Source organism: Ammodytes marinus (assembly GCF_949987685.1).
Source record: "Ammodytes marinus genome assembly, chromosome: 13".
Classification (NCBI taxonomy): domain Eukaryota; kingdom Metazoa; phylum Chordata; class Actinopteri; order Uranoscopiformes; family Ammodytidae; genus Ammodytes; species Ammodytes marinus.
Window position 1 is genome coordinate 9,629,086 of NC_137217.1, and position 19,854 is coordinate 9,648,939.

Below are 19,854 nucleotides of genomic sequence, written 5' to 3' on the forward strand. Positions count from 1 at the left end.
GCAGCCCTAATATCGTATGACACATGCAAACACACACACCCCCCCACACACACACATACACGCACAATCTTATTTTGTCATGGGCATGCAGACAGCAGTCCAAACTCCATATCAGAACACCTTTGACATTTTTCTTTAGATTTTTTGTCACAGTGGCCACTAATCCTGAAGTTTTGACAGAAAATATGAAAATAAAAAAAAAATCTCGTTTGTGTCATTTGGCATGTTTGTTCCTCGGTTTGAGATCATATGAAATTAATAAATCAACTAGAAATTATTTAAAACCTAAAATGTGATGCCTTACCTTCAAAATGAATGGAAAAAAATATATAAATTCAGATTTTATCTTGCCATTGCCAAGGAATCAAAAATGCTGGTTGTATGGCTTATTATGAGTTTACGAAATGGCATCTTTTTACACAAGGATTTCAGTTTATGTGATTTGAGTTCACAGACTGACTCCTGGAAAATATTTTCTCACTTCAACCATTCTGACTAAAAGATGTGTTCACTAACTACACATCAAAACCATTGTATTGTATTTTTTTATTTTTTTTATTGGTTTGCAGCCATGAATTATACAAGGATGCCAATTTGTTGTAAAGGGTCACCATAGAGGTTAGTGGGGGGGGGGGGGGGGGGCTAAAATGGGGCATTTCTTTTATTGACCTTATTTTTACATAAGTGTATCAAGTTTACTACAGAGAAATGGGAAATTACAGTCAAAATAATTTTTCACTTTAATTTTAAGGGGGGGGGGGGGGTCAAAAAATGTCGTTATAATGGAAGTCAATGGTACAAATCGTGTAGCTAACGGTCCCAGTGTAACAAAAACATCTCACACAGTCAAAATTAAGTAGATATGAATGAAACTCAGAATATCCAAACTTCATTGAAAAACACACCTCCTTGCCAAATTGTATGGCTAGGGGACAATCACAGCCAAAAGTATCTAAAAAATGCAACCCCAGATACACAAATTTCCACCAACGGGGCATAAGGGTTAAATCAAACCATTCATGACATTAATGCAACTTTTATTGAAAGCACTTTACAACAATAACCTGCCTTAAATAGGCCAAATAAAAACATTGTTTCGGCGTTGTCAACATCAACAAACTCATACGCAGGTCTCTCGTGGTCCCAATGCTGCCTTTCGGTGCTGTTCGTAAACTCCTACAGCGTATGAAAAAGTAATGAATAAGTAGCCTCGTTGATCAGAGGAGAACATGGTTAAAACTATCACATTTAATTTACTTGGCCTACTTAAATTTGTATTTTGAACTAATAATGATGTATTTATTTATGTTGTGCTGCTAACCCTTTGTCTTCCTCTGTGTGCGTGGATGGATGGATACCATGGTGGATAGGCTATATCAAAATATGAAGTAGCTTAAACTGAAACTACAAAAAGCCTAACGCAATTGGCCTATTAAATCCAGGGTCACAGTCCCAAAAGCGACATGTTGGTGGTCTACATATTTCTGATTCAAAAGCAATCTAAAGACTGGAGAACTGCTTCACCTATCCAACGTATGCATTACAACGAGCCCTGCCTAAACGGCGTAACTAACTTGCCATATAAAATCCCTGGATGTTAATATTCCCGACGGCACCCTGAAGGCAGCAGCAGATCCTCGTCGGCCCACCACACCACCTCACTTGACTTCCTCCAGCAGGCAGCTCCTCAGTCTGTGCAGCCATTTTGATTTGAAGTCGCAGCGCTGGAGATAAACTGTCTAGAAAAGGTGGGAATAATGTAACTCCAAGCACAGTGCGTGTATTACTTTCCTTCACACTCCGCCCATCCCCATAGGGCGGAATTTAATTAAAACGTGAAGACACATTTATTCACCCCGTAAGGTAATTGTGCTACTATCTGTTAGCTAGAAATATTAGCTCAGCTAACGTTAGCTCACGTTAGCTGTGGTGAGCTTCCTTAGCTCACAAAGGCATGACCGGTGGTTTTAGAGGTTTCCCCGGCCCTGAGTTTATTTCAGTATCATGCGTCAGTATTGACACAAGACCCCACACTGCATAGGTTTCCCAACATTAGCAGAGGAAATTGTTTTCCTGCTTACTGGAGCCTCTAACATCCAGCTAGCCGGTGAGCTCGAGGTAACGTTAGCAATATTATCGAAGCTAACGTTCGCTCTTTTCTGGACATTTTGAAATACCTTAGTGTAATGTGATGGCGCAAGAACTGTAGCAGCTCTTGCAATGTCAGCAAGAGACTTTGAATATGCATATTTAAACATATTGTTTGTTTATTTCAGGTGTAAATCAAGAGGAGAGATGTGGGACCAGGGAGGACAGCCCTGGCCGCAGTGGCCTCTCAGCCAACAGCAGTGGATGCAGTCTTTCCAGCAACATCAAAATCCAGGTTAGTGAGTGATGCTTATGCACCATTGATGTGTTCCTCAAATAGAACTGCGTGATGCATGCAAGGTTTCTTAGCACAATTCATCGCCAATGACTGCTGCTGTAATTGTTGTGCATATGACAAATAAACCTCTTGAATCACATCTCCGACCGCCCCTGCTTAAACAGCCTTTCTTTAGAGCTGTTCTGCCTGCTTAATGGGTGTGTGTCTAAACATGTTCCGTGTATTTATCTTCTGCCTTTGTGAAGGTCAAGTGGACTGGGCTGCCCTGGCACAGGCATGGATAGCTCAAAAGGAGTCAACAGGACCACCAGAGCAGCCCAACATTCAGCCCAACGGCCAGGACATCCCAGGCCTCGACCCGCACCCTCAGGGCAACCGTGGCGCCTTCCAGGGCGAGCCAGCATTCAACAGAATGTGGCAGCCAGGTACAAGTTTAACCATAACAAGTTACTTTTTAATTCTCTTTTCTGCTCCCTTCATTTTTATTTAGGCTACAGGTTTTTTGTCAGTATTTTAATCCATGGCTATCGTAGTATACTTTATTCTTGCTGTAATCTATTAAACTGAACATCTCAATGTGTAATGACTCACGTGTACGTGTTTTGAAAAACCTGTGCAGCTGGACACAAAGAAGATGAAATTCCCTTTTTTTTGTGGTACTCAGATGTTTATGTTACCTTTATTGATTAAGCTTTGTTGTCATAATCAGAATGGGGAATGCATGGCCAGCCCCCTCCTCCTCCTCCACCCCCTGACCAGGCCTGGATCCCTCCAGGGTCAGGACCGATGGACGTAGTGAACCCAAACGAGGACAGCAACAGCCAGGACAGCGCGGAGTTCAACTCTGAAGCCCACCACGGGGTTTACCCCCAGAACAGCCATGGGTATGGGGCACAGCCCGACAGCTACGCCATGGCCCCCATGGCCATGAACCAGTTTGATTATCAGGTATGCAGATGCTACAGTAGAATATGTTAAACCGTTTGGGTTTTAGTTTAACAGACAAGTAACACAAGAAGAAGCAATCCGTAGAAAGTGTGCCGGGTCCCAGCCTCTAGGTGTATCAGTCATTGCTTTCTTGTTGCGGTGCAGAGGAAAGTGTTGGCTTGTTGCAGATCCAGCATGGTTTGGTATTATATTAAGCTTTCTTTTTCACCAAACACACTCTGTAGCCCAGTCAGGAGTGATGGATGAATGTCAGCTAACTCAATCTGGGGAAAGATAGCAACAACCCCACGCTTAGTGCATGCCACTTTATGGCAGTAACAGCACCATCTGTACTTTGAACTCCCTTTTTAATTGTTGGTTTGTGCTGTCTCTCCACCAGCATGGAGCTGCCTCTTCCTTCCCGCCCACGCCTTCAGCCTTCCACGCTCCATACTGGCAGGGCCCTCCTCAGAATAGAAGAGATACCAGACCGCCTGGGTTCAGAGAGCGGCCCAGATCCCCTATCCAGCTCCCAGTCAAACAAGAGGTCCCAGCAGCAACGTTAGGTAAGTGTGTTTTATGAATGGACAGGAAAACTGACTTAAGCCTGCACCTAAAGTACTATTATGAATATTAACCATTTTAGTATTATTATTATTATTAGGTTATGTCACTTTTTAGTGGTATTATGAATGAATGTACCATCCCTCCATTTTTTATAATGATTTAGTTACAGCTCTATTAAAAAGTGTTCATCAACTCATTGTAGCTGGAATCTGACTATTAGAACACAAAGCTGATGATGTTATAGTTGATGAACTGATTAAAAGTTGATTTAAGATTTCATAACAAATGTATTGCTACTGTGACCGAAATAACTGTCAGCCTGGTTAACATTCACCAGAGATAATTTAACAATTTGTGTAAAGTTTTTTTTTCTTCATCTATTAACCTGTCATTTTGGGGATAGATCATATTGATCTTGTATTTGCAGACGCTGTCAAAAGGCGCACACTACCTGCATGGATCAGAGAGGGCCTCGAGAAGATGGACAGAGAGAAGCAGAAGAAGCTGGAGCGCGAGCGAATGGAGAAGGAGCGTGCAAAAATCTCAAAAGATGATCACAAAGAGCAGGAGGCAGAAGAGGAGGGTGATGGGCCACGGGTGCCCCGCAAGAGTAAATTTGTAAGCGACTTGTTTTTTTAGGCTTGACAGCAAAATGGTTTCCTTGGTTAAACAGTTTACACTCCCTGTGTTGTGTTAAGGTTGGAAGGACATCTAAGGTCATGCTCTTTTTTTTCCCTCAAATGATTGCCCCCCCCCCCCCCCCCCAAAAAAAAATTAGTTCATGCTTTGTTGATTGAATATCTGTCTTTGCCTCTGTCTGCATTAGGACAGTGATGATGAGGGCAATGATGACAATGATGATGAAGAAATCACCTCCACCAAGAAAGAATTGTCTGCCCGGAGCCCATCGCCTCAAGCAGAGGACAGTGAACCTGAAATGACTGAGGAGGAAAAGGAATTCCAGCTGGTCAGTTTGACCACTCAATAAGCATCTATCATCTTCAGACTGATCTATTTGAAGAGAATGAAAGGATAATAATGTATTGTTCATGTTTTCCCCTCTTATATTTAGATGATAATCACAAAAACCCTTCTGACGGAGATCCTTCTTGAATGCACTAATGAGGAGATCCAGCATGTGGCCAAAGAGGCTCACCGCAAAGCCACTCGAGGTCTGTTCTTGTTTTTTCCAGTTTATGCATCACATGCTTGTCACCAAGATATTATCTTTACATCTGGAGAAAATCCATTTTGCTCACTATAATGTCTTTTTAGTAAAACGACTCAATTATGCTCCGTAAACTATGGCGATTGAGCGACAAACATGGAATATGTCTGATATGCAGTTTCAACCATTCTCTGCTAATGCATTAGGAGAGAGAGCAGAGCAATGCTTTTCCCAAACTGTATTTGAACATCCTGCTGAAAGACTGTATGACTGAATAAAGTCTCAGCACTGACTCTGACCATCATCCACCTATATATACACAAGAGACCTCCTCCATTCAAGTGACTGTGCATTAGTACAGATTGGTTCTTTCCCTCCTGTCGGACTGTTTGACTTGGATTGTGTGACCGTTTTCTGTTTGTTAACCCTCTCTCTTTTCTCCATTTTTTTTATTTTATTTTATTTTTGCTTTTTTGTTCTCTTTGCCAATGGCAGCTCTTGTGAATAGTGCCTTATCTGTGACCCCCTTCTCTAGCGACTCTCGCCTTTGAGAAAGTGGCAGTATGTGTTGTTAACATGTTGTTCCTGTTGTTGATGTGAATCAAAGCTCCTGCAAAACAGCTGGCACAGTCAAGTGCACTGGCTTCTCTGACTGGTCTGAGTGAGTATCCCTTTTTCTGTCACCGGGGGGAAGAAAACATTTATTATATATATGGCGGGATGTTAGTAGGAACGTCTGAACACCTGTTAACACGAGACATGGCACCCAAAATACGCTACCTAAATTTAATGATTCAAAAAGAAGTTGAATCTCAGTGACTGGTATGGGTTTAGATTTGCACTTTGATGATAGAAGCATGCTCTTAATGTCAAAGTACTTTTATTGAGTTTTCTCTAGAGGGTGTATGTATTAGTTTGTTTATCAGTGTGACACAGGAATAAGTGCCTTTGACTGGGACCTAGGGTTGGGATGGGGGGGGGGGGCTTCAAAAGTGAAACCTTATTGTGAGAATGAGTCCTTGCTTTTCCAACACTCAACAACTTGGGGGCTCTGTTGTGGCAGGTGGGCTTGGTGACTATGGTTCAGACGAGAGTGAGGATGAGGACAGTCGCAGTGTTCGTGGGTCTGAATCGTCCGACACCGATGACGAGGAGTTACGTCACCGCATCCGGGAGAAGCAGGACGCCTTCCGCCGCAAGGAGCGGGAGACCCAGCTGCAAGAAAAACAAGTCCAAGACGCTCTGCTTGCACGTGGTAAGACATGCTGTTTGTCTCTTTGCAAGTTAAGACTGGGAGCACTACATTGCTTGACTCGTAATACCTCAAAATGTTTGAACAAACAAACGTTTTGTATAATTTTTCTATTTAATGAAAGTTAAAATGGTAATCCAACAACAGAGGCAGATGTTCAGACTTGTCTGGAACTAAGCTGAAAACAATAATATCTCTGTAAATGCTCACTGTGTGACCAGTAGTTAAAAGATCCTAACTAGTGCTGACTTGGTCTCATATTGAACATCACTCAAGATTACAAACATCATTTGTTGTGTAGTGTGTTCCTGATCTGCATAGCAACTAATGTTTACTTGTTTATTTCTAACAAAGGCCTTTTTTGTTCTTGTCTACAGAAGAGATGGTAAAGGAGAGATTGAGTAGACAAAAGGGGGAATATGATGAGGGCCAGCCAGAGAACGCACACAAACAGGAAGTGAAAGAGAGGGAGGTGGAGCCCTTGTTAGAGAGGCGTAGGTCCCGTAGTGAGAAGGAGGGTAGTGAGAGCAAACACGCGGGCAGAGTGAAGGAGCGCTCAGGCCGAGGCAGCAGCGACTCTCCAGCCAACGGTCACAGCAGCAGCTCTCGCTCCACGTCCAGCCACAGCAGCCGGCGCTCCTCTTCTTCCTCTTCGTCTTCCTCAGTCTCTTCCCGCAGTTCCTCTCGCTCTTCCACCCCGCGGAGGAAGAGGAGGCGTAGCCGCTCTTCCTCACACAAAGCTCGCAGGCGCAGCCGCAGCCACAGCTCACACAGGCATCGCAGTGACAAGGTCAGGGACAGGAGGAGGAGCAGTGTGGAGAGGTCAGGCCGACACAAGAAAGAGCGCAGTGATTCCAGGGAGCGCAAGAGCCGCAGGAGTAAATCCAGATCTAGATCCAGGGAGAGAGACCGAGACCGGGGCAGAGCCAGGGCCAAAGACAGAGACAGCCGCAGTCGCAGCAGAGACAAAGACAAGGAGAAGGAAAGGAAGAGGAGCAGGGATACCAGAGACAGCAGTCATAGTCGCAACAGCAAACACAAGCAGAAAGCCTCCAGCAAAGACACAGACAGGAAGAGGGACAGGAGTCACAGCCATGAGAAAGACAAGAAAAAGAAGGATAAGGAGAGAGAGAAAGAGTCTGAAAAAAAGAGAGAGAAGCCAAAGGCCAAAGAGAAGGAGAAAGAAAAAGAGAAGGGAAGCTCTGTAGTTTCAGAGGAGAATGGCAAATCCAAGAAAAGGAGAGAGAGCATCGGCACGGACTCGCAGAGTGACAAGCACTCCCGGCAGGATAGCAAAGCCAGCAAGAAGGGCTCCGCCAAAGCTAGCAGGAGGCGTTCAGACTCTGACTCCAGTAGGTCCCCTACCCCTGAGGTTAGCAAGGAAAAGAAATCTAAAAAATCCAAACGTAGTCGCTCACGGTCGGCGGAAAAATCTCACAAGTCTGGTAAGAAGGCAAGCCGCAAACACAAGTCTAAGTCGCGATCAAGGTAGTGTTCGTTTATTTCTCTTTATTTCCTACTGTATGTTATCATTTTATGTCTCATTGTGATATGTCTGGAGTCATTCTATTTATATATATTTTGTAGTAACTTTAACAAGGAAACATTTGGGGATTGCTGACTAAATGTCATACAAATGTATTGTCCAATGCAGTAACATCTGCTTAACTGTGTAAAATCAAGTCTGGCGCAATAAAGGCTTTTAATGCTTTGTCAGTTTCCAGGCCTATTGGTCCTATCAATGCCTATTGGTCCTATCAATGCCAACGTGAATCAAGCAGACATTTGTGGCATTACACTGCAGGATATATGTGCTTCTCTAGAGTCAGCAGAACATTAGTATTTCTAGAGATGATGTTGTTATGGGAGTGGGAGTTGCTTGTGCATGTTTTGTATTTTATGTGGGTGAGTGTGATTGGTGCAGTATTAATGGAATGTCCGCGCCTTTCTTTCAGGTCAACATCCCCCTCCCGTCGTAGCAAACGCTGAGGAAGCACAGTTAACCTCCTGATCTGTGCACTTTACCATTTTAAATTCCATGAGTTGAACAGGCTTGTCTCATTATAGAGGCAATTGTGTAGGTGAACCCCCCCTCATACATTTCTCTCATCTTTGTAAATATGTTGTTATTTTTAAAAGTGTGACTGAAGAACAGGGCTTTTTGAATGGTAGGAGTATTCACTTTTATCATTATGCAAAGCTTTAAGACTATGGACACTAAAACACTCAAGTTGTATCATTTTAAATAGTAACAGGATTAACTTTTTTGCCCAAAACATTATTGTAAAATGTCCAATAAAACTGTTTGTTCCTTGTCTTGTCTCAACGTCTCTTGATCTAATTTACCAGCAAAATGCGTTTCAGAACACGTAAGACATAAGCCTCCTGCTCTCTGCAGGTTCATATTGTAGGTATTTTTTCTGTGCTAAATGCTACTTGGTTTCAAAAAAAATATTTAAATGTCAAGGGCTGAATTCCTGACAATGTTATATTAAGTCATGAACCATCTTCATGCTGCTTTAAACTATAGTGCATTTTTCATTAGAAGATATGGTACATTTCTGGAAGGAGGCCATTATCACACCAACCTGAATGTAGTAATGACAACTATAAAGGGTGGTTATGAACCATGGAGTGCCATGAAACCTTTTTCTTGAAACGTATTGTTTGTTAACTGGATTAAAGGCTGAGTCAGCAATTCTAGAGAAAGTTTAGAGTATTTTTTGTCAAAACCAGTGATATATCTCATCACGGTCCTCTTCCTGTGTGTGTGCTCTGGAAACAATACCCAGTGTGAATTCACAGCTTAGGCTTGGTAACAACAAGCATGCTGTAGCTATGGTGGGCCCCCTCCTGTAAAAAAGCCATAAATAGCCAATGAAAACCAAAAAATGTACTTGCTGACATATCCTGTTTGGAACACATAGTGATATAAAAAGTTGAACCACTATCAGCAACTTCAATGTGTCCCATGGTCATGGACCCATAGATGTTCTATATTTATTTAACCTTTATACTCGATATTTCATTGAGGGGTGACCCTCATTTACAATGATGTCGAGAAACATAAAATACAAGCACAATATACAATACAAATACACAAGCTGGTAAAGAGAAACATCCCAGACAAAGCTGTAGAGTGACTAGGAACATAATTAACCCTTATGGCCCGTTATAATATTAGGCACACTTGTACCGCTAAGGTCCGTAAAATGGACATTTCATTGAGGTAGCTATAAAAAATATTATACATTATTTTTTTCTACTTTTTTTTTGCCAATTCTTTTCCCCCACATCTGACCTAACTATTAATATAAAATATTCATGAATTTTAAAAGATGTTAACCCTTTAAATGCCGGGTTTTGGTGATGATGCCATCGTATTTCAGATTAAAAAAACTGAAATATTTTCAATATACTACATGCAAACTAATTTCTTTTGTGTTGAATTATTAGGCCTGTGATGTGTCAATGATGAGCAGCAAAACTGATTTTCAGGCATTATTATTTGTTGTGCAGTGTCAAATACTCACACTCGTACCGTTAAGGTCCGTAAAATGGACATTTCATTGAGGTAGCTATAAAAAATATTATACATTATTTTTTTTCTACTTTTTTTTGCCAATTATTTTCCCCCACATCTGACCTAACTATTAATATAAAATAGTCATGAATTTTAAAAGATGTTAACCCTTTAAATGCCAGGTTTTGGTCATGATGACATCGTATTTTGGAGGAAAAAACTGAAAATGTTTATTATTTTCAATATACTACATGCAAACTAATTTTTTTTGTATTGAATTATTAGGCCTGGGATATGTCAATGCTGAGCAGCAACAGATATTTAGGCATTATTATTTTGTGTACAGTGTAATAAACTGACACTCATACCGCTAAGGTACGTAAAATGGACTTTTGAAAAAGGTAGCTATAAAAAATATTATACATCGATATTTTTCCAACTTTTTTAGGCTTGAATTTTAAACCAACATCAGTACTAATCATAAATTGAATTGTTGTGTTAGAAAAATAACCTCACCTGCAGTCCATGCACATTTTCCACTCTTTTTGTTATTATCCAGAAGTGAACAGTGAACGGGCCAAGAACAGTGTAACAGGGACATCATTGGCTAAATAAAGTTGTGTGTATGAGAGAGACTGTGTGTGTGTGTGTGTGTGTGTGTGTGTGTGTGTGTGTGTGTGTGTGTGTGTGTGTCCATGACCTAGACATTATGAGCAAAAGGCTAGTGGTTTTCAAGTGGCACTGTTTTCATTCACTCTGTTCCATGTGTAGTTTTCCATGCAGAAGTTCAAAATCCCTCTAAACCAGAATCATAAAGCATAAGCATGTCAGTGGAGCGGGTCTGATAAAGCCTATCTGAAATTTGCAGCATTTTTGTTAAATAGAGCTATGCATGCACCTATTGATTTTCCCCACAAGTAGGAACCAACGTTTGAGTTGTTTCTACTCGAGCATTAAAGATCTGAGCACCTCGGGTCAAACCGTCTCGACTGACTCCCGTAGTGACTGCTGCCAACCGTGTCATGACAGCATGTACTCGCAGAAGCTCAGCCGCCTCCTGTTCGGACTGTACGGCCGTAGAGAGGCCGCAGTGTGTGCTGTGGGACGGAGCGGCTTCAGCTGGACTGCGGTGTGTAAACAGCGGACACTTTGGCTGCAGAGGAACGCCTGTCTGAAGACCCAGAGACACACCGTGCCATGTCACAGCAGGTACAGCAACACAGACTGTTTGGCCCTCTTATGATAGGAGTTAAGTGTAACCTAACCAACATATGTTGAAGTAACCAAATTAAAGCTGTAGTGCGTAGCTTTTTCATGTTAGGTTGCATATAGGCTCCACATAACAGTTGGGTCAATATCCCTGTAGGGTGCCTTTTGGTGTCCCATGCACAAAATACTCAATTACTCTCTTAATTTAACTTAGAAAATAATATGAAAGAGGTGTGTTGTAAAGGGTGGACTTTTCAATAATTTTAAATGGGAATTGTAAATGATGATACATGCAAGACAATTGTGTGGACACAAACACAGATACAAGCTAGGTCAGTATTCTATATGATCGCTTATTCCTGGTTGGATCTCACTGTATCATTGCCTTTATCATTTGGTCACATTGAATTATTGCAATTTGCACAAATTGCTCGTAGTCATGTGATTGTCCACCCTGTCATCTTGACATTTTTAGATTAAAAATCAGTCATACTGTAAAATATGATAATATGTAATCTAGTGTATAACAGCTGAGTGGGGGATGGGATAATGTGCACAAAAAAAACTAACAAAATATCACATTTACTTTCCAAATCAAATAAATCCATGTGCGACTTGTATGTGTTTCTTTGAAAACGAAGGGATCACATACATTAAAAAAATAATTATTATAATATGCAATCAAACAAAGTCCTTGTTTAGGAAAGGGACATCATACCTTTTATAAAATGTTGTTTTCATCTTAAAATTCAAATAAAAAACATGTTTAGCAGTAATGTACATGTCCAAGACAGGGTGGACATATCTTGCACTCATTCCTCTGAAAACAGGTCATAATTACCTAAAAATAGGTCTGGGAGCTCTGTAAATTTCCACAACTTCAGAGTCCACTATTTATGATAACGCATAAGGATATGGGAATTTAGGACCAAAATATTGTGAGGGTGGAAAGGCACCCTACAGCGATATTGACCAGTTAACAAACTAGTGTCACCCCCTGACACTGGTTCAGTAGCTCAGACAAATCCCAGGAAGCCCCCCCAAAACATTTTTCAGTTGATACTTCTACTGCTAAGAATAAACTAGGTCCTACAACTAATTAAGGTACAAAATCCATACACCAATCACTGTTGCGCCAACTGTTATTGTAATAACTCAGAATTCCTCTTGGGGGCAGTGTTATGCACTATAGTTTTAAATAGAGGTCAAATAGAGTCACATGACCTGAGCTTTTATATTAGATGTTTCCAGCAGATATTTCATTGTTGGTGTGTTACTTTATTTAATAATCAAATTTTGAAGAATCGCAATCAAACTTCTTAGAGCCAATGGTGGCCTTTGTCAAATGATTCAATGCGCCAAACTATTTCACATTCAATGGGGGAAATACTCCAATTTGAGAAGCTCAGCCCAGCAAATGTTCCAAAACATACGCCCCGCCACCGTTTTGCATACGACTGACTGAAACAATAAATGGATCATCAGAGTTTGCTGTCTCCTTATGTACTACTTACTCCAGATCATTTCAGCACTATTAGTAAGATTGTTGAGCATCACAATAGATACAGTGACCTTAAGGTCATTGTCCCAAGATAATTCCCCTAGGCTGAGAACATCACATTACATGTCGTGTGAAGCCATGTGCAGTGTTGATGTGCTCCTGTCCGTTTTGCCCCATGCAGTGCTCGCTCTGCCTCCCACACCACAGTGGACCCCGATGAGGTGAGGAGGTTCCAGTCACTGGCCAGCAAGTGGTGGGATGAGCAGGGAGAATTTGCAGCTCTTCATGCCATGAATGACCTGAGGGTGCCTTTTATACGGTGCGTGTTCCCTCACATAAATGCTCATTTTCAGGTTTAACAATTGAATTTGGGTTTTAACTAAACTGTTTCAATGGTGTAGTGTCCCCGGGAAATGGTATATTTCTCACAGTTCCGTTGCTGAATCTTTCCTTTTAACCTTCTCTCTGAAACGCTCCGTTCTTTTAGCCCTGCCCTCCAAAAAGCCCTGTCTGCTCTGATTGGACCTGAATCTAACTGCTGGTTTGAATTTAACTGCCAGGTGTATAGGGGGATCTGAGGGTTGGCTTATCACAGGTTGCAATAGTGCTAAGTTAGATTGGTAATGAGGAGGTAAGGCTCACTGGGGTTTTTGAACACAGGTTTTCAGAGAAGTAGATGTGGAGATAAATAAAGAAGTGTTTTTCTTTCCTTTGGGAGTCTCTAGGGTACCCATATTAAAGTTGGAAAACCATGAAAAAGTGAATTTTGCAGGTGACCTTTCTTTTCCATCATAGCAGTCAACACAGAGGATTGATTGGCAGATAGGTTTCAACTTAACTGTGTCAAAATGTAACTGGGCAGAGCAGAGAACATTCAGGGACACTTGGAAGTAACACAAAGTGAAAGTGACAGGATTCCTCCACACATCATCAGCACATTTTCTGCCTGCATGCTTTGGGCCGTGGCTGTTTTGATGGATAAGATCTGCTTTAGGCTCCCGGCCCCCACAGGATAATCCTTACATTGCCCATCCAGCCATGAGACCCTTCCCCCTCTGTGGTCCTGATGGTGGGGAGGATGCAGATGATAATGTGTGTGTGTATGTGGTGACAGTATGACAGACCCAGGGCCAGTGTATGTCTGAGTGAGCCTGATTCTTCTGATATGGCTCTGCCCTCAGGGGGTGTCTAAATTAGACCGAGCAGCTCCACTGCCATTGTTGCTGCTGTACCTTTTCAGACGATTCTAATATACAGTCAGTCTTGACTTTTGTAAACAGTTCTTTTTTTTTACGGAATATGCGGGATAATGTGATATATATGATTCCGACTTCAGTCCATCCTTTTCCTACATCTATGAAAGGCATATTTGTGATTTTTCATGCAACATCTCTGTCCTCTTTTGGTTCTGTATCGACTACTAAGCTGCTAAGTTTAATCAGACATACGTGATGCATCAACTACAATAATACTGTAATGCTCGGAAGTTTAGAAAACCACAGTTGACAGTGCAACATTTTTCATCATAAGGGGGAACAGCGTTTTTTATTTTTTTCTTCTACTGCCATACATTTGAAATGAATAGCAATGGCACTGATTGGATAATGCTAATATAAGGGAAAATGCATGTTGCATTGATTCATTGGTCAGTAAGCTTAGTTATGAGCCGCAAGTGTTTTGCACTGTGTTTAAGGACAGAATCTTTTGTTTAGAGGTAAGACTTTATAAAGTCAATGCAGCAATCATAAAATACTGTCTCACATCAGAAATGTGCTCTTTTAATAGAAATCCATCATGTGGAGGTGTTCTGACAGTCCACTCCGTCTGTGGCCAAGTAGCTTTTGTCTGTGCTGTGGTGGGATTGATAGCCCGCTATGGGGATGTCTGCAATACAGTCTGCACAAATGATTCTGCATATGTATTTCCTGAGGCAGACAGTCGTCACACGGCGTGCGGGAAGGCAGAGGATATTTGAGGTTGTTAGCTGTAGCTCAAATGTAGAGATTTCCATAGTCTCTCCGCCTAGTTATGCTAAGCAGCAGTGCATGGCCTTTGGATGTTTTCACTGACTGTAACAAAATGGGTGTCACTGTCTGGTTATGGCATGGCAGAAATATCTTAATTTGTAATGTAACTTATTGCTCATTCACTTGTTCAGGGACAATCTGCTGAGCGTACACATAGAGGGTCAACCTGGGAAACCACTGGCAGGACTCAGAATCCTGGACGTGGGCTGTGGAGGAGGCCTGCTCACAGAGGTAAGTGGATGCAGACCTACAAGCAGACTAAAACACATTTTCCCCTATACATTCTGCCCACTCCAAATTGGTTCAATTGCCACTTCTCATGTCACATTTAGTCTTTTCAGTTTGTGCCAGTGTAAGATTGTGCTTTCAGTGCATTATAGCGGCAGTCCGTTCACATACACACCAGCGTGCCAAAATACCTTAAAATGTCATCCTAATTCTGCCTCTCTTTTGATGCGACTGGTCTCAGTTTGGTGGAATCGGACAGTTGGTCGTTTACATTTGTTTATCTGTTTGTTAGTGGTGAAAGCTGGACAGCTTCTGTCCCGGCCTTCATTTGAACTGAGGACATACCAGCTGTGTGGCGTGATGTGAGAAGACAAAATCAGGTCCTATGGCTCTGTCACACAGGCTGTCACATTCAGACCCAGACACGGCAAAATAAACCCCAAAAAGCGTCTGTTAAAATTGCAACTGTGGTTGTGTCTCTGGGTGTCATGTCACCACAACCCCTCCCTTCAGAAGGGATCAGCTGTGGGAGGATGGAGATCGGCCCCTGGGCAAGTGCAGCCCACCATCCAGACATAACACACATACATTGTTTCGCTTTTGTCCAGAAGAGGGCGTTGGAGTTCACATGCAACAGCCGCTCAGGTTTTTTTCCTCCCTGTTCTCCTCTATACTGGGTGGACTTTTCCTGAACTCTGCACACTATCATCACTGAAGATTTAACTCTGCATCACTTTTCATTACAATGACCACATCTTTTCCAAATGTTTATTTCAAACTCAATCACGACCACCTTCAAAACAGTGTTCAACAGCCATTGTGCATGTTTACATGTTACTTAAAAAAAATCTAACACTGACTTGTAAACTAAATTATGATTCACTCTGGCGCCGAATGTGTGTATTATGATTAACTTTATATTGATACATTTGTATTTTAAAATTATACTCTTTCTCCCATGTCCACTTGTTTTCATTGTAAAATGTTTATTCCTGTGCTTTAGGTGTAAATGGTGGTATTTCTTTGAGTATGCAAGCGCTTCATTGCACATATCTTCATCATATAAAGTTCCTGCTGTTGATGTGTTAATGGGAACCTGATTCTTAGGAATAACCATTGCAATTGGGGCCAACAGTAAATCTAGCTGGTAAACTAGTGGGGACGCCCCAGTACACCCATGGAAGAAAAACTGAATACAATAAGGTTCCTTTTACAACTGCTAAATGTGTGGCTTTCTTATAATTTCTCAAACACCCAACTCTGTTACTTTTTTCTTTTCACTGAATTCAAGCTTTTTATCACATAATGTACAGTATATTGATACGGTTTGTCCTCATCAGTTGCCTGGTCTTCTTAACTAAACGTTGCTCTCTAGCCTGACATTTAAAAGGTTGAGACTTTCCCCCCTTTCCTTTCCAAGCCCCTGGGTCGCCTGGGAGCTGACGTGTTGGGGATAGACCCAGTAGAAGACAGCATCGGCACGGCACAGGTGCACGCGGCCTACGACCCGGACCTCCGGGAGGGCGTCCGCTACCGGGCCTGTCCTCTGGAGGAGCTGATTGGAGAGGAGGAGGAGGGCAGAGAGGGAGGGGAGGGCAACTATGATGCTGTGGTAGCATCAGAGGTGGTGGAGCATCTGGCTGATCTGGAAACATTCGCCTTCTGCTGCAGCCAAGTGCTCAAGGTGTGTCCCGGGACTCTGTGTGTGTGCTTTTGTACTTTCCTCCAGCTGTTACCTCATGTCAGAAACGTCTGCATCAATATAGTGGTGTAGTAGTGTTTGTGTGTGTGTGTTTATGTGTACTTGTACGACGATTTGTGTAAGAACCAATTTGACTTTTTGACCTTTTTAGAGTGGGGACATTTTTGGAAAGTGAGAACATTATGGCCGGTTCTCACTTTCGGGACAGATCTTTTTAAAGGAGCTGTTTGAGGTTTAAGACTTGGGTTTTAAGGTTCAGAAATGAATAAGGGTTGGGTTAGGTATTTACTTTTCATGGTTAGGGAAAGGGGCTAGGGAAGGCACAATGTCAATGAATGTCCTCACAAGTGTGTGCATGTTCATTTGTGTACGCTAATGTGTGTACTGTGTTGTGTTTGGTTCTGCTATGCGTCAATGGGAATAGTTAAGCATGTGTTTTATGTGTATGGGTTCTTGGGTTGTAGTGTACACTCAGTGAAAGCTGCACATCAGTTCTGAGTCCAGATGATCGTAATCTCGTGGGTCAGTGGGCCAGAGCGAGTAGAGAGGGGGGAAAAGACAGCGTAATCTTCACTTAATGCCTCGTCATTTGGTTAATAGGCAAGACTGGACTATCTCTCTCTCTCTCTCTCTCTCTCTCTCTCTCTCTGTGTGTCTCTCTGGCCAAAATCCCTCACTTTCTGTCTTTTATCAACAACAAAAACAGCTTTCAAATGTGTCTTGCCTCTGGGATGCTGCAGCATGAATACTTTTATTGTTTGAATTCATTTTATAGAAGAACTGCACTCTCATGCTTTTATTACCAATCTATTCCGCTCTCCTCCCCGCCCTCTCCTGTTAAACTCCTTAATCATGACCGTGGTTGAACTTTGAGGTTTGGCACCGTTACTTTCAGTTGTCGTGCGCTGAAAGCTTTAAATCCATTCTATAAATAAATAAATACCCTTATATAATGGCAGCACGGCTCTTGGTTACCTATACTTACCATACACAGGGATGTTTTTTTTTTATTTTTTTTTTTTAGATATTTTTTTGGCATTTTTATGCTTTATTGATAGTGTAGAGACAGAGTTGAAATGGGGCAGAGAGGGGAGTGACATGCAGAGAACGACCGCAGGCTGGAATCGAACCCGGGTCTGCTGCTGGCCAAGGCCCGTGGGGGGGACGCCCTACCAACTGAGCTAAGGGCGCCCCTTCTCAGGGATGTTTTGTCATTGTAAAATTAGTTTTATGGGAAAATATTTGCCAGTACAAACTGCAATCTATAAGAGGTTATAAAGTAACTCTGTTCCTGTCGTCCATGTGCAGCCAGGCGGATCTCTCTTCATCACTACCATTAATAAAACCAACCTGTCCTATGCGCTGGCTATTGTTGCAGCCGAGCAGCTGCTGCGCATCGTTCCCAGTGGAACACACGACTGGGACAAGTTCATCAGCCCGGTGGAGCTGGAGCGCATCCTGGAGTCCAGTAAGTAGACACCTCCGTCACAGTGGCTCACTTAAAGGGATGTTTTATTCCGGTTGAAATGTTGACGATATCACACAAAGATACACGTTTGATGGGAAAAGCAATTTATATTTCTGTTGTGCGTCAGTTCACCCACGTACTGTTTATCAGTTCTGGGGAGAGTCCTAGTCCCATTTGATAACGGCAAGTGTTAAAGCTATAGTGCGTAACTTTTTTCATTTTAATGAATGCTGGTTACATTCAAGCCATCGCCAAACGAGTTGACACAAAGTGGATTAAGCCAGATCAACTCCACAAAATTCTCTCTGTATTTCTCTGTATGGCAGCGTTTGCAAACTGGTGCCGCCCCTCCCAACAGTGGTGCAGGAGCTCAGAAAAATCCCAAGAAGTGGCTAAGAACAGTTTCAGTTGTTGTTTCTACTGCTAAGAATAAACCTAGGTGTACCGCAGAAGGATTCGAATCCATGCGCTATCACCAAAGGTTTTCCTCATGTATATGCGATGACAGTGTACTTAGAATTTGGGGCTACAAAAGTTACGCACTTGAGCTTTAATACAACAGTTCAATTCACTTCAATAACAATGTAAATGACTATTCACTGATTGATCTCTTGTGTCTCCATGCCATGCCCTCTCTCTCTCTCAGATGGTTTCTCTGTGCAGTCGGTCCAAGGTATGATGTACAACCCGCTATCAGGAGCCTGGTGCTGGGCTAACAGCACCTCCATCAACTACGCCCTGCACGCTGTCAAGACAACAGACCAGCCCCATACTGAGCAGGCAGAGGAGAGCAGCCCCTACCCAGAGGGCCATGCTGCAGACACACAACGCTGAGCCTAACGCATGGACTACAAGTCAGGAGACACAAAGGGAAATAAACCTTAGATGCATGGAGTTACTGAAATAATGGGACAAACAGAACCCGTGATTGTCTGTAGTTGCACTTGGAATAAGGCTGCATTGTGCTGTTGTAACAGCTTAAGAAATGTAAAGGGTTATGATGAGCTGTGCAAGGGTATTACGTGCTATAATTATGTCTTTCAGTAGCAGAGCTAACCAGCACAGCCTCAGAGTGTATTCTATCATTTTCAGTGCATACTGTATAGCTTTATGTTGAAGGTTAAATTATTTCAGATATTGCCATATCCTCTAATAAAATTGCCTTCTCATCATTTTTGAAGAGTGAAAGTACAACAGTGAAGTCTGATTTATCTGGCCCTGAGTGACAATAAATATGGTTCCATGTTGGTTCTGGCTGTATTTTTATAGTGTAAAGCCTTTGGAAGACGTGTGCACACATGAGGAGGGAACACATCCTCTGGGATTATAATGGGTCTCATGTGGAAGGATTATATAATACAAATCAAGCCTGCGGCAAGTCACGTTCGCATGGTGATTTTAGAGAGACCAATAATATGACTGGCAAAGACGACATGTATTTCCTCTGATGCAGCAACTCATTTAATCATGTAATATTAATTCTGTTTCTTCGTTATACCCTTTATTCACATTTTCCCTGCAACACTAGTGGCTGCAGTGGACTGTTATTATGCCTGTCTTGCTGTCTACAATAACAAACGCTGGCGCTCTAATGCGCGCTCGCTAAAGCCTCGGGAGCGCGCCCCTAACTTGCAGACGGCAGCTATGGGTGCTGCTGTGAGAACTTCACGGCACATCACCGTGCGCTGGATTAACAGTAAATCATCCCTTGATCCTGTCCTGCTCAGACATAGACCTGGACAGTTTGTCACCTGTTGACCGAGAGGAGACCATTACACGGCTGGTGGGGAAAAGTATCGTATCTCTATTCTTTACCAATCTTTCTCCAACTTGTGTGCGTCCCCCTCTCGGCATGTCCTTCAGAAGGATTCAGAAAAGAATCGGTGGATTTAACCG

General features: G+C 42.3%; 2 protein-coding genes across 3 annotated transcripts; both read left to right on the forward strand.

The window, feature by feature from the left end:
• The first annotated feature begins 1,668 nt into the window (after positions 1 to 1,668).
• pnisr (PNN-interacting serine/arginine-rich protein) lies at positions 1,669 to 8,615 on the forward strand. 2 transcript variants are annotated; one of them, XM_080039282.1, is made up of 12 exons: positions 1,669 to 1,748; positions 2,277 to 2,383; positions 2,632 to 2,811; positions 3,096 to 3,334; positions 3,714 to 3,879; positions 4,284 to 4,498; positions 4,707 to 4,847; positions 4,953 to 5,052; positions 5,656 to 5,709; positions 6,112 to 6,303; positions 6,678 to 7,788; positions 8,256 to 8,615. In XM_080039282.1, the coding sequence occupies exons 2-12, from the start codon at positions 2,296 to 2,298 to the stop codon at positions 8,287 to 8,289; spliced, it is 2,520 nt and encodes an 839-aa protein (XP_079895408.1). In that variant the 5' UTR covers positions 1,669 to 1,748; positions 2,277 to 2,295; the 3' UTR covers positions 8,290 to 8,615. The 2 variants fall into 2 exon arrangements, with proteins under 2 accessions (XP_079895408.1, XP_079895409.1); XM_080039283.1 differs by having other exon boundaries at positions 4,308 to 4,498.
• A 2,193-nt stretch (positions 8,616 to 10,808) lies between these two features.
• Positions 10,809 to 19,173, forward strand: coq3 (coenzyme Q3 methyltransferase). The gene is made up of 6 exons (XM_080039010.1): positions 10,809 to 11,032; positions 12,715 to 12,852; positions 14,692 to 14,791; positions 16,209 to 16,472; positions 17,799 to 17,958; positions 18,605 to 19,173. Exons 1-6 carry the CDS (start codon positions 10,854 to 10,856, stop codon positions 18,790 to 18,792), a joined length of 1,029 nt encoding a protein of 342 aa, XP_079895136.1. The 5' UTR covers positions 10,809 to 10,853; the 3' UTR covers positions 18,793 to 19,173.
• The last annotated feature ends 681 nt before the right edge of the window (positions 19,174 to 19,854 follow it).